The 13,301-nt window shown below is 41.5% G+C and overlaps 1 protein-coding gene and 1 long non-coding RNA gene across 3 annotated transcripts in view; one reads left to right on the forward strand and one right to left on the reverse strand.

Moving 5' to 3' along the window:
* Positions 1 to 562: 562 nt before the first annotated feature.
* On the reverse strand, positions 563 to 3,019 carry LOC120553546. The gene is made up of 3 exons (XR_005638185.1): positions 2,851 to 3,019; positions 1,533 to 1,801; positions 563 to 1,328 (listed from the first exon to the last, which is right to left on the reverse strand). It is a non-coding gene; the product is annotated as an uncharacterized LOC120553546 (long non-coding RNA).
* A 5,147-nt stretch (positions 3,020 to 8,166) lies between these two features.
* Positions 8,167 to 13,301, forward strand: part of hmga2 (high mobility group AT-hook 2) — a 57,935-nt gene continuing 52,800 nt past the window's right edge. For both annotated transcript variants that reach the window (XM_039792422.1, XM_039792423.1), the window contains exons 1-2: positions 8,167 to 8,573; positions 11,139 to 11,225. In XM_039792422.1, coding sequence (XP_039648356.1) covers positions 8,466 to 8,573; positions 11,139 to 11,225 — 195 coding nt within the window. In that variant the 5' untranslated portion in view covers positions 8,167 to 8,465. The remainder of the gene's footprint in view (positions 8,574 to 11,138; positions 11,226 to 13,301) is intronic.

A 13,301-nucleotide genomic window follows, 5' to 3' on the forward strand; every position in this document is an offset into this window, starting at 1 on the left:
CCATTGGATGACTCGCTTCAGATAGGTTGAAAATCTGCAACTTTAAGGCCTTTACAGTTTTTCTCAGTCGCTTTGGTGCATTTCTCACATCACTATTTACATTTGCACAGCAGTTAATGCAGTTCTCAAAACAATTAGTACAAACTGCAAAACCTAGTTAATAACCTGCAAAAGCGTGTCACTTGCTCAAAATGGATAGCTCATTCCTCAAAAGCAAGTATTCATGTCAATGAAAGTGTCAGTGTCATCAAGATGAAAAGTCCTGACACCATTGTTTATGAACAAGATAGTCAAATGGCTTTGTCATGTTTTCGTTATGACTGTTAAATGTTTTCCAATACAAAAAAGTCAGATCTTGGTGACACTACCTGAAAATGCTCAAGACAGCACTATATACTATTTGCACAGCCATTTGAAAAATACAGTAAAGTTACTGTATTTAGTGAGGTAAATGACTACAAGACACTGAATATGTATGTTTCACATTTTTACTGCATATGCTCTTTGCAATCCTAATTTGTTCATAGCATTGTGCAAAAGAAAAAATACACCCTTATTTATAACAAACATAAACTCCCTTTGGGTACAGCTGTGCACAACGGTAAACAATATTGCAGTACATATTTGAACTGAACATACAACATACATAGTACTGTAATCATTCATGAAAATCCAGACGTTCCTCTCTGTCTTGCCACATATTTTCATCAACATCACAGCGAATATCATCTCTTACAATGCAGCGAGGAAAGTATCTCCTCGAGTGGCGAATCCACCCTCTGCAGGACTCTGCTGCGATGTCATCCCATGCTGCATCCATGGCCACTAGCAGGGCCATTTGGGTATGTGGATGCCGGTCATATAACTTCCACCTCCAGGAAGAGAAAAACTCCTCTATTGGATTTAGGAATGGGGAGTAGGGAGGGAGATATTCCACCAGCATCCTATTATGTGCTGCAAACCACTGTCTGACGACATCTGAGTGGTGAAAATGCACATTATCCAAAACAACAACATGCTTGTTCAGATGGTCTCCAGTTAGACCCATCTCATTCTCAGGGATTATGTCCCTGTGAAGAGTGTCTAAAAAAAGTCAGCAGATGTTGTGTGTTGTATGGACCAAGACGGGGGATATGGGTGAGGACGCCGTTTTCTGAGATGGCGGCACACATAGTAATATTCCCTCCTCGTTGGCCTGGGACATCAACGGTTGCTCTCTGTCCAATGCGATTCCTTCCACATCTTCTACCTTTTGCCAGATTGAAACCCGCCTCATCAAGGTATATGAATGTGTGCAGCGGTTCCCTGGCCTCTAGCTCCAGTACATGCTTTATTACAGAAGAGGGAGTGAGAAAAACTATAACAACTTTTCCTGTGTAACATAATGCATTTTGGACAACATATTGTACAGTATGCACTGTGAATACACATACACAGAACTGTCATGTAAGTGTAGTGCATGACACTACACAAAGTCAACAGTTTACAGCACTGAACATTAGAATATGCATAGAATGTTTTACATGTTTTACCTGTACATACTGGTGACGGATCTCCTTCACTCTGTCGCTGTTCCGTTCAAATGGCACATTGTACAGTTGTTTCATGCGCATTTCATTCCTCCTGAGTAGCGACTGAAACAGATTCAATATTCCCAAAGACGTTGTCATCCTCTATAACAGCACTTTGTATCCCTCTCAACCTTATGGCATTGTTTGCAATCACCATTGCACAAATGGCTTCCTCTTGTTGCGGAGCAAATATACGCCCTCTTCCACCTCTCCAAAGTTGTCTTGCAATCCTGTGTGGTGCAGAGTAAAATTACAGTAAATATGGCAAATCTTTTACTGTAACACTACTGTACACTACAATACACTAAATGTGTGATGCAGTAAAGCTGTATGTCTAAATGTAAAATGTACAGTGACAAGTTATTGTCCCACTGCAAGCTTCATGTATGACACAATGACAGTAGTGCAGTGCAGATTGTTTAGTGCTGAATTACTGTCCATTTATACACACCTGTTCTCCCGACGAAATGTTTGAATAATTGAATTTACAGAGGTTCTCCCAACGTTTGGCTGCACCCTACGACCAGCCTCAGCTATTGTGAGGCCGTGATTGACAACATGATCCACAATTGTAGCCCTGATTTTATCAGGGAACCGCCTATGTACTTGGCCTCTTCTTCCTCTTCCCCTGTTTTGTCCCCTTCCCCTTCCTCCCCGCACCCTCACCCCTCTTCCACGAGGCTGACCTTCCATTTCTGTGTCACAGTATTGTAGAAATGGTACACACTATGTCCTGCTTGGTTCATATATGCTTGTAAAGTGGGTGTTTATGGGATTCAGCTCTGACAGTGATTGTAGAGAAGTGGCTTATCATTGGCTGCAACTAATGCTTCACACACCCCTTCTCATCAGTGAAAGCTGAGATTCACCTGAGAGAAATTGTTCAATTTAGGAGACATTTTCAGGAAAAAAAAGATTTAAAAAAATTTGTAAAATTAGCTTGACAGATTTTGACAACTAGTTCAACATTTTTGTATGTAATGACTCAAGCAATGAAATGAGGACTATTAGTTTTATATGGAATGACTATTCAGCATTCACAAGTATAATTAATCTTGACTGACATGACATAAGCAAATGATAATGTTATAAAACAGCAGAGAGTTGTATGAAAGCAATTGATGCATGTCCAAAAGCATTTGCAATTTGTTGGAAGGAATGAGAAACTGCTACTATGATGTGCACAAATGACTAAATGTTGTGGAGGTTGAACTAACTGTTGTGCAAATGTAAATAGTGATATGAGAAATGCACCAAAGCGACTGAGAAAAACTGTAACCTTTTAGTGTTGTAGAATAGAGCCAGTGACCCTCCGCCCACTTTCATGGATCCATCCATTCTCACCTGACTTCATTCACTCCTAATCATGGTCATGGCCCCTTGATTTCTGAACGCCTGGACACAGAAATGGTGAAAAAAACTGTTCAACGTCTAATTCCATAATACACACACACACACACACACACACACACACACACACACACACACACACACACACACACACACACACACACACACAAATAAACAGAAATACTGAAATATGGAATTACATAATGAACAGTGGCAATTATAGTAACAGTAAAGATAGAACTATGACTTGTAATAATAGTAGCAGTGCAGGCTGTAGTGCTATTGAGTGCAAACCTAATCTTAATGTAACCTCAACTACAACACAAAGTACAAACTATGGACAGGTAGGCAGATTGATGGCTGATATCAGATCAGGTCTGCATGGAGCTAGGCTGGTCAGGAGAGGGTCAGCAGGAGCCTGGGAATAAGACCGGCCTTCACGTGTTCCACGCTCCTGCGCTACATCAGAGTTGCTGCATTCTTGGTAGTATGAGAGGCAGCACAGGATGGAGGAGGGGGTCTTGACCTACCTGTTATCTTTTCCCATTGCCAACATTAAACATTGGCTATCAGATGCAACTGGGTCATAACTTTTGAAGATCTCATATAACATGCCGTGGCACCTGGAAGACTATTAGTTCTGGATCTGAGGTAAATAAAAGTCAATTTCAGTTGGTGAGGAGTATAGTCTAATGTACAGCATTTACAGTTAATCAGGTCAGTTTACAGTAGGTGTCACTAGAATATAAAAAGCAAAGACTAATAATAATAATAATACTATATAGAACCTGGAGTACCCCTTACTCACCCTTTGCATGTCAATGTGTTCTCACTGTCCGCTCGCTAGAGAGTAAAGAAGAAGACATCAGGCACGGAACATCATTTGTCTGTACTGTCCATTCTGATGGTCACCTCTGACACACACAGACACACAGGCACACACACACACACACACACACACACACACACACACACACACACACACACACACACACACACACACACACACACACACACACACACACACACACACACACACACACACACACACACACACACACACACACACACTTACTTAGTATCAGACAGCCTGACATGTGGATGGCTTATTTTATCTCCCAGCTTCTATATTTAATATGTTCATTTCCTCTCTGACAGTGGGCTCTCACAGTAACCTCTCCCAGGAGCTGAGCTGGGAGCCGGCTACAGGAGCTAAACGTTGCCCGGGAAAGGGAGCGTCTGCTATATTTAATTGGTTTAAGGACACCACTGTGGTGCGATGCCCTGAAAATATGTTGGATTGGAATAATGTAATCTGAGCGTAGATAAGAAATAAAAATCCTTAAACAGTCTGAAGTGTTTGGCAGACGGCTTCAGCATTGTACACTATAAATGCATCACATATGTGCTGCTGCTTTGACAGAGGCTGGAAGGAAATATCTGGAAGGGAAAATAGTTAAAACTGACTTTGGGTGGCAAAGAGGCTTTTGTGTGGTGGACAGTTCCTCCCTTCTGCTTTTCCAAAAAAAACAAAAGAAAACAAAAAACAGAAAAGGACCAATTATGTGTTTTTAAAATACAAAAATTAGCTCTCAAAAAGGAATGGGACTCTGCATTTGAATTTATGGAAACATTATGTACAAGTCACCACCTTGTCCAAACAGTTCATCTTAAAGCAAAGCGGCATTAGAACATGTTATTCTATACATAAGTCTGACATTATTCTATATTTTTCTTATAGTTAACAAATCCCATGAAAAAAACAAATGTTTGTGTGGTCTCACTTCCAGGTGCTTCTGTGTGCCAGACGCTAGTTTACATCTCCAGCAAAAACATACTCAACTCTGCCTTATTGTTTAATTTAGCAGCTAATTTCCTGGATTGCATTTAAACTACACCAGTTATACTCTAACACTTATAGTTCTGTTCTCTTACAGCGACTGTCTCGCTGATCTCACGATTGTTAAAACGCTGTTAGCTACTTTTGCTTAGCCATTAGCAATGGCTAATTCCTCTTCCTCTCCTGCTCTCTTTTGCTCGGTGTGTCAAATGTTTTTCTATTCCTCTGCCTCCTTTAGTGATAAAGATATAGTAATAAATGTAGTGTATGTGCTGCTCTGGAGGCGAGGCTTAGTGAGTTTGAGGCACGGCTCCGCACCATGGAATCAAAACCGTATGCTTCTGTAGCTAGCCGGCGCTCCGTAGCATAACATACTGTAGCTTCTGTTAGCAGTCCTGCTACACCATCAGTTAGACTGTTATTTTTAAGGTGTAAACCTCAATAGGCCTCTCTGTATCTTCCATTTTGGCAGCTGACAATGTCTCTCCATCATCCTCCTGTAAGGAAAATTCAAAACATGTTGTGTTCTAGTCTCTAATCCATTAGGAACCGTCTGAGATGAAGATGGAGATGATAAGTGTCCAACATAATTCAAATTTAGTTTTTACAACAGTGCAGGCCACATCACAATTTCCCAAATAAATAACTCAATTGAGTCACCTTAAAATAGATTATAATGTCTATAGAATAGCGTCTATAGAATATAGTCTAAGAATCATCATCAATTAAATTACTAAGATTTGTACCGCTATAGAAAATCAGTGTGCAAAGTTGTGTCTATGAGCTAGCATTAACAAAAGGATAAATGTACATATTAATTTAAATAACTAGTAACCTGTTATGAGGCCTGTGTGCTTTGGGGGCTGTTCTTAATGACTTGCCTGGCAAAATAAAAGTGAAATAAAAATAAAAAGTGATGGACCGCCTCCTGCTTTTTTTTCCTGTTGGCAATAATGGAGTTTGAATTTGTTTATGAAGCACCAATTTGGAGACTTATATTCATAAGTGCATTCAATGCTACTTTAAAAGACATTATTAAACACTGGCAGTTATGTAATGGCTGAAAAAGTTACTCTGTTTGCTTAGACATTTTTACTACTATAATGCTAAACATCACAATTGCTTGAAATAAAACTATACCTGTTTGATGTATATTTTTACATTTCATCTTTAGTCACTGCCAAGTGCGTTTTGTGCCTGCCAGGTTTGAACTGAATAAATATGAAGACACACGCATACACAAAAATGTTGAAAAAGTGTAATACTCCAGATAAAACTTTGATTCTTTTGATTTCTTTTTAATTAATACAGGGATTCAGACTCTGTCAGAAATTCTCTGCCACGCCTGCTCTTGTTCTGCAACTGTATTACTCTTTTTCTTAAAAATACGTTCATATTCCGCATAAGCATTCATCAATATTTCTAACTCCACTGGGGATTGTTTATTACGTGAATATTGGCAACAACAGCAGCAATAACAGCTGTAAAAAATTTGACTAATTATGATACACATAACAATCACTAATTCTGATGTATTTATCTGGTCCAGAAGGGCACTTCAGCCAAAGAAGGTGAAAGGTCACTGGCTTAACAGAATGAGGACAGTCTTCTGTGTCCCTGCTGGTCAAATACTATTCACTCTGCCACACACACACTCTGCCACACACACACACACACACACACACACACACACACACACACACACACACACACACACACACACACACACACACACACACACACCTTTCCATTTCATTGCAACAACACATTTATTTCCTTGTTTCATTGTGCTCAAACAGAGCTGTGTGAGATAGACGTGTGCGTAAAACCAGACCAAGGTAAATAGATCTGTGCAGCCATTGATTGTATTGGTTTGACGCTGACGCCGCTCTGTCTGAAGGGGAGGGGTCTGCACAGAAACCCCTTCTTTGGGGGTCTAAGGGCTGTTATTTTTTTATGAATGAAGTGAATACCAGCTACAAATTAACCACACATTCTCTCAATAAATCCACTGCCTCTTCGGGAGGCAGTTATGAAAATAAATGTATTGTACAACAATGTGCGTTTTGATGATATTCCCGTTCAAAGCTCAGAATGTGGCTGATATTCACTAAGCATTACGCTACTTTTGCATGCAGTGGCCAGTGTTACGCAGCGAGAGCACGGAGAGCAGGCTACAGGACCGTGGGAAAGGTCCTCCACGTAAGGCACTTTATTCTTTGTGTCTGTTGTTCTTGTGTAATTGATCTCACTCCACGTCCACGGCGGAGTGCTTCAAAGCCACACACTTTTAATGGCTGCACCATTCCATAAAGTGAAAGCATTATACACGCGCATTGATACTGCGCATTGTTTTTATTGTTTTTTTGTACACATTTTCCCAATATTCTAACATATTTGGTATCTTTTGAAAACTTTGAACACTAGAATTTAAAATTCACTTCTGTAGGTTTGATTGAACAGTGCACGACGAAGACAGAATTCTATCTGGAGAATAAGTCTAATGGCCCGGCAATGTTTTAAACAAGCGTGCACAGATTAAATATGATGTAGAAGATTGTAGGCAACAATTTCTATAAAACAGTTCACCAGAAAATTTCAGCTTCAAAATAAAAAAAATGTTTCACCTGGATAGTTTGGTCATTTTGACACGTGTGAAAGACATTTCCCATTTTAAAATGAATCCAGTCTAAAGTCACTACTGGTTTTTAATTTCGCGTAGCCTATGCAAAATGTAAATTTCCCATTTTACTTGATGTTTGAAAATCACGTTGACGTAGCCTAGTTATTCTTTATCCATATTTGAATTATTTAAAGCTACGTTTTAAAATGTTTAGTATCAAGTTTACAATCCAAAAAGTTATTGTAGCCACAATCAGCCTGCGTAAATAACAACGAACTTTGATTAAACTAAGTCAAGAGGCTGCAAAATTACTAAATGTAAAAAAAAAGAATGATTATCCTAACAACGGCGCTTATTGTGTGGCAGCAACTGCTTGTAGCCTGTCCATTCTTACTCTAGTGTCGAGGCGGTATAGTCTATACTATCACCCCAACATGTACTTCATATTTCACAGAGGTGAACTCTGAATGGCTGTACAGTGTCCGACGGCAGCGGATTCCATTGAAACGTGTGAAAATGTGAATTTAATTCATAAATGCGGCCGGCCATGTCTGGCCCGCAGCCAGGATTCCGTCTCCTTTCTGTTTTCTCTGGCTCCCATCCAGACCCCCCCCCACCCCCCTCCCCCGCCCGTGTTATTCACCCACGAGAGAGGTGATTTCTTCCTTTTTTTCCTTCTTTTTTAACCCATCCTCATTGAGTGCGTCCTGGCTTTAGAGTGGGCAGTGGATGCGGTTATTATGCCCACACTTCTCAGACGATCCGTGCCGAGCTGTCACGCCTCGCTGCTGCATGGTCCTTCCCGGTGCCACGGTGTGCTGTAGCCGAGTTTGAGCCGCTCGGCGTCTCGGACTCCGCCGTTCCCGGTGCTCCGTCTTCTTAATGCTCGCTGAGCCAAACCTTCCAGCTGCTCACTGGCTTATTTTGATCAAAAGCCGTCAGCCCTGCTGCCTGGGACAGACTTTACAAGTAGACAACGGACCGGTTTAAAGTGCCGTTGAAACTATATCCACATCGGACTCCCTCTATTTCTTTCTTTTCTGTTCACCGGGAGAACGGAGGAGCCGCAGCACCGGGAACCATGAGCGGACGCGGGGACGAGCCAGGGGAGAGCTCTGGCTCTCAGGAGCCCGCGGGGCCCGCGGAGCCCCAAAAGAGGAGGCCGGGGAGACCGAGGAAACCACAAAAAGTAAGTACGCTAATGTGTCTCGCTGCTGTTCTTTTTGGAAGGCGCTCTGCGGCGGGCAGACGTCCTGTCGCTGCACGTTATTTGCACACTGTGTGACCTAGATCTATGTGGGAGCCTACTTTTACACACTTCACTTTGCTCGGAGGGTCGAGGTTAAACTTCAGCAGGAACCGCAGGTCCTGCAAGGTGGTTATATGTCGCTCTGATTTAGTCTACTTTATGAAACTGCACAAATTGCATAGGCCTATAGTCTGTCTTAAAGTGAGCTGCATTTGTAACTGATTGTCCCATGTTGACATTGAAGCAGGGTGTGCAATCCAATCCACCATAGCTTCTCTCCTATGACTTGTAGACTAGTAGCCTATCATTTACTACGATCAAGTTATACTTTTCTATCTGTAAAGGAACGCAATCAACATAGACATTTCCCCTCGAAATATAGGCTAGGCTACTTGTTATAGGCTGAATATACGCCCGTAGCCTACACATGATGAGGAATGCGCCTGTTTCCAGTCTTGGCTCTGGCCGATGATCTTTAATTGACAACATGAGTAAAAAAAAAAGAAAAAAGAAAAAAAAAAAAGTAGGCTATGGTAATTAATGTAATTCTGCAGATGCATGCGTACGCTGAATCAGAGACGCCGTGGCGACTGAGGGCTTTGAACATGTTTCTGTGAGTGCTTATAGATGGGATGTGATTCACTGCTGAGTAACATTCCCAACCGACATCTCACACCAAAATCACGTCCATCGCCACCGCAGGCTGCAGCGTTACCGTAGGTGAGAGCAACCGGAGACTTTCAGACACACAGCAGCCCGCAGCTGGCTTTTATGAGTTAAATAGAATATATTATAAACAGGGCTTGACATTCACTTTTTTTCCAAAGCTACTAGCCACTCAGCATCTTCACTATAGCCGCTATTTTGTGGGGACATTGTGTTTTATTCGGTTTTATTTGAATAAAGTTGACCGTGGTGTGCTACAATTAACCTGAAGGACCGTATTAACGACCCTTTTAAATGTAAATGAGCACTGAAAACACCGAAATCAAGACTACATAAAAATGCAGAAAACAATGCAGCCATCAAATATTCAGCTCTGATAATGTGCGTAAAGCTCCATTTTGTGTGAACACATGCAACCAAATAAAACACAGACATAAAAAGAGTAGCTTCCTATTGCATGGGTGGTTCCTAGGTGGTGCAGGGGTGAAAAAGCTTTAGTTGGAAGTAGTTGGAAGTGATTTGGAGCGCGCTCGTGTGTCACTTAGCCGGCACGCGCCCTCGGGGACGGGAAGCGGAGCGCACAGACCAAAATGTCCTGCTAAATTGTCCTGCTGCGCGCTCTCTCTGTGTAGTTTTTTTCTACAAACCTAAACCTTATACAGTCTATGACCTGTAGCCTACAGACGCAACAGTTCGGCTTGCCATGTCGCGCGGGCTGAACGGACCTCTGGGGGATATTTTAAGGAATCGCCGCGGCTTGCTGGTCTGATGTGCCGTACGGGCCACCGTACTCCGACCGTGGGCTGCCGCTGCACACTGGGTCACAGCTGTGGCACTGTACTCCAGCCACCAGTGTTAATATATATATATACAGTACAGGCCAAAAGTTTGGACACACCTTCTCATTCAATGCGTTTCCTTTTTATTTTCATGACTATTTACATTGTAGATTCTCACTGAAGGCATCAAAACTATGAATGAACACATATGGAATTATGTACTTAACAAAAAAAGTGTGAAATAACTGAAAACATGTCTTATATTTTAGTATTTTCAGTAGCCACCCTTTGCTTTTTATTAATAAGGGAAAAAAATTCCACTAATTAACCCTGACAAAGCACACCTGTGAAGGTAAAACCATTTCAGGTGACTACCTCCATGAAGCTCATTGAGAGAACACCAAGGGTTTGCAGAGTTATCAAAAAAGCAAAGGGTGGCTACTTTGAAGAATCTAAAATATAAGACATGTTTTCAGTTATTTCACACTTTTTGTTAAGTAAATAATTCCATATGTGTTCATTCATAGTTTTGATGCCTTCAGTGAGAATCTACAATGTAAATAGTCATGAAAATAAAGAAACACATTGAATGAGAAGGTGTGTCCAAACTTTTGGCTTGTACTGTGTATATATATATATATATATATATATATTATATATATATATATATATATATATATATATATACATATATATATATACATATATATACATTATATATACAATATATAATTTGGCAGGTGCTAATGCCAAGCCCTGATTATACATCTTCAACAATGAAGTGCTCTCCCAGGCTTGTTTAGTTTAGGGATATATAAGACTAACCCTCTGCCCACACCCACCCACACCACCCCACACACCCACACACACACACACACACACACACACACACACACACACACACACACACACACACACACACACACACACACACACACACACAACCTTTGTCCCTCATTTGGTCTTGACCCATAAAGCAATGACCAAATTGGGGGAGGGGGGGGGGTTCAAAGCTTTGTTTCCTGTCCTCCACCCATGTCACACACCCCCTCCCTTTCAGGAGCCCAGTGGAGAGCCTGTCCCCAAGCGACCGAGGGGCCGCCCCAAAGGAAGTAAGAACAAGGGCCCCTCCAAGGCAGCGCAGAAGGTGAGGAGCCTCAGCACCTAAAGCACACACACACACACACACACACACACACACACACACACACACACACACACACACACACACACACACACACACACACACACACACACACACACACACACACACGATTGCTAATGTCACGTTTGGGGACATTCACTGACTTAAATTCCACAACCAATACATGGCTTTAGGAGTGGACATGTGCGGGATCAATAATAGTAGTAGTAGTAGTTCTAATTGTTGTGTTCAAGTTGCTGCCCATTGTTATCATTTAGGTTATTTTAATCAATTTGGAAAAATTAATAAGTGTCCAAAATAGTGAGCAAAATTGTCTAAGTGTACCATGAGGAGGAATGCAGATCATTCAGGTTTTAGTGCAGACCCAGAGTCAGCTGAAGTTCTCCACATGCAGTCCTTGTTGCTCATGGTCTCTCCAGCCACCATATCATCCTAATGTGACTTATTTCTTATAATTTCTTATCTTCTTTTAGAGTAAAAGAGTTTTGATGGTTCTTTCAGGATTTGTGTGGTTGCCTAATCATCGCTTTAATCGTAACCTACCTGTGTGTTTTCTCTTTGTCAGTGAGATTAGTTTAAACATCCGAGATGTCATTGCAGCATTTTGTATGTTCAATTCAATTCGATTGTATTTAAAGCGTCAAATCATAACAGAAATGATCTCAGGACACTTTACAGACCCAACAATTCCCCCCCAAGAAAACAATTGGTGTGACAGTGGCAACAAAAAACTTACTTTTAACAGGCAGGAACCTCAGGCCCTCAGACCCTGGCTCTTGGTGGGCGGCCATCTGCCTCGACCGGGTGGGGAGAGAGAGAGAGAGAGAGAGAGAGAGAGAGAGAGAGACACACACACACACACACACACACACACACACACACACAAAGAAACAGAAATACTGAAATATGACTCATAATAATTATATTATATAGCCTACTGTATATAATGGAATTACATAATGAACAGTGGTAATTATAGTAACAGTAAAGATAGAACTATGACTTGTAATAATAGTAGCAGTGCAGGCCGTAGTGCTATTGAGCTGCAAACCTAATCTTAATGTAACCTCAACTACAACACAAAGCATTTTAGCTGCCTCTTCTGTAGCGCACACACACACACACGCACACACACACACACACACACACACACACACACACACACACACACACACACACACACACACACACATAGTGTGTCTCACTATCTTTGTGGGGACCCGTCATTGACGTAATGCGTTCCCTAGCCCCTTACCCTAACCTTAACCCTTACCCTCACCCTAACCATTCCCTAATTCTCTCCCTAATCCTACAACCAAGTCTTAACCCTCAAACAGCCCTTTAAAGTTGTGGGGTCCAGCATTTTGGCCCCACAAAGCTGTCGGGACCCCACAAGTATACTGTATTCACGGTTTTTGGACCCCACAAATGTAGCTAAACGAGAACACACACACACACATATACACACACACACACACACTAGCCGAAACTCAGATACTGTCCAGTACTTAAATGTGGCGTGGAATGTCTGGTCAGATCTGTAGTCATGTTTACTTATTCTCTGATCAAACAGTATTGTTTTTGACATCGTTACCGAATCTCAGGTACCTTATTGCCACTGGTATTGCCAACTGTCAAACAATACCGAACCCTACTCCTGACCTATACACTGTTAAAGGCAGGGTTGGTAAGGTTGAGAAGCTAGCGAGATTTGAAAGTAGCATCTCCTCTGGGCTCCATCTAACCCCTCCCCCTGCCCTTGACGCCCCCCCCTCTGCTCAGAGACGTGCACGAGCACCACTTCAAAGCGAGGCGCTCTGCTTCTGCTGCAGAGCAGAGTGGAATTCCACTCATCAAATTACTTCATTTTATTTACAACTACACAATTTAAATAGTTTCCCTTTTTATTTATTCCCAGGAGGAATTATTGGTACAAAGTACCCTTTGTTTTTATATTTTCTTTAAATATAATATAAATTATTTTCCATTCATGTTATTTCAACTGTCACGACATTATAGCTCATTTCCATACATTCTGCACAAGGTAATTCCAACCAT

The sequence above is a fragment of the Perca fluviatilis genome, chromosome 23 (genome assembly GCF_010015445.1).
Source record: "Perca fluviatilis chromosome 23, GENO_Pfluv_1.0, whole genome shotgun sequence".
In the NCBI taxonomy this organism is placed as follows: domain Eukaryota; kingdom Metazoa; phylum Chordata; class Actinopteri; order Perciformes; family Percidae; genus Perca; species Perca fluviatilis.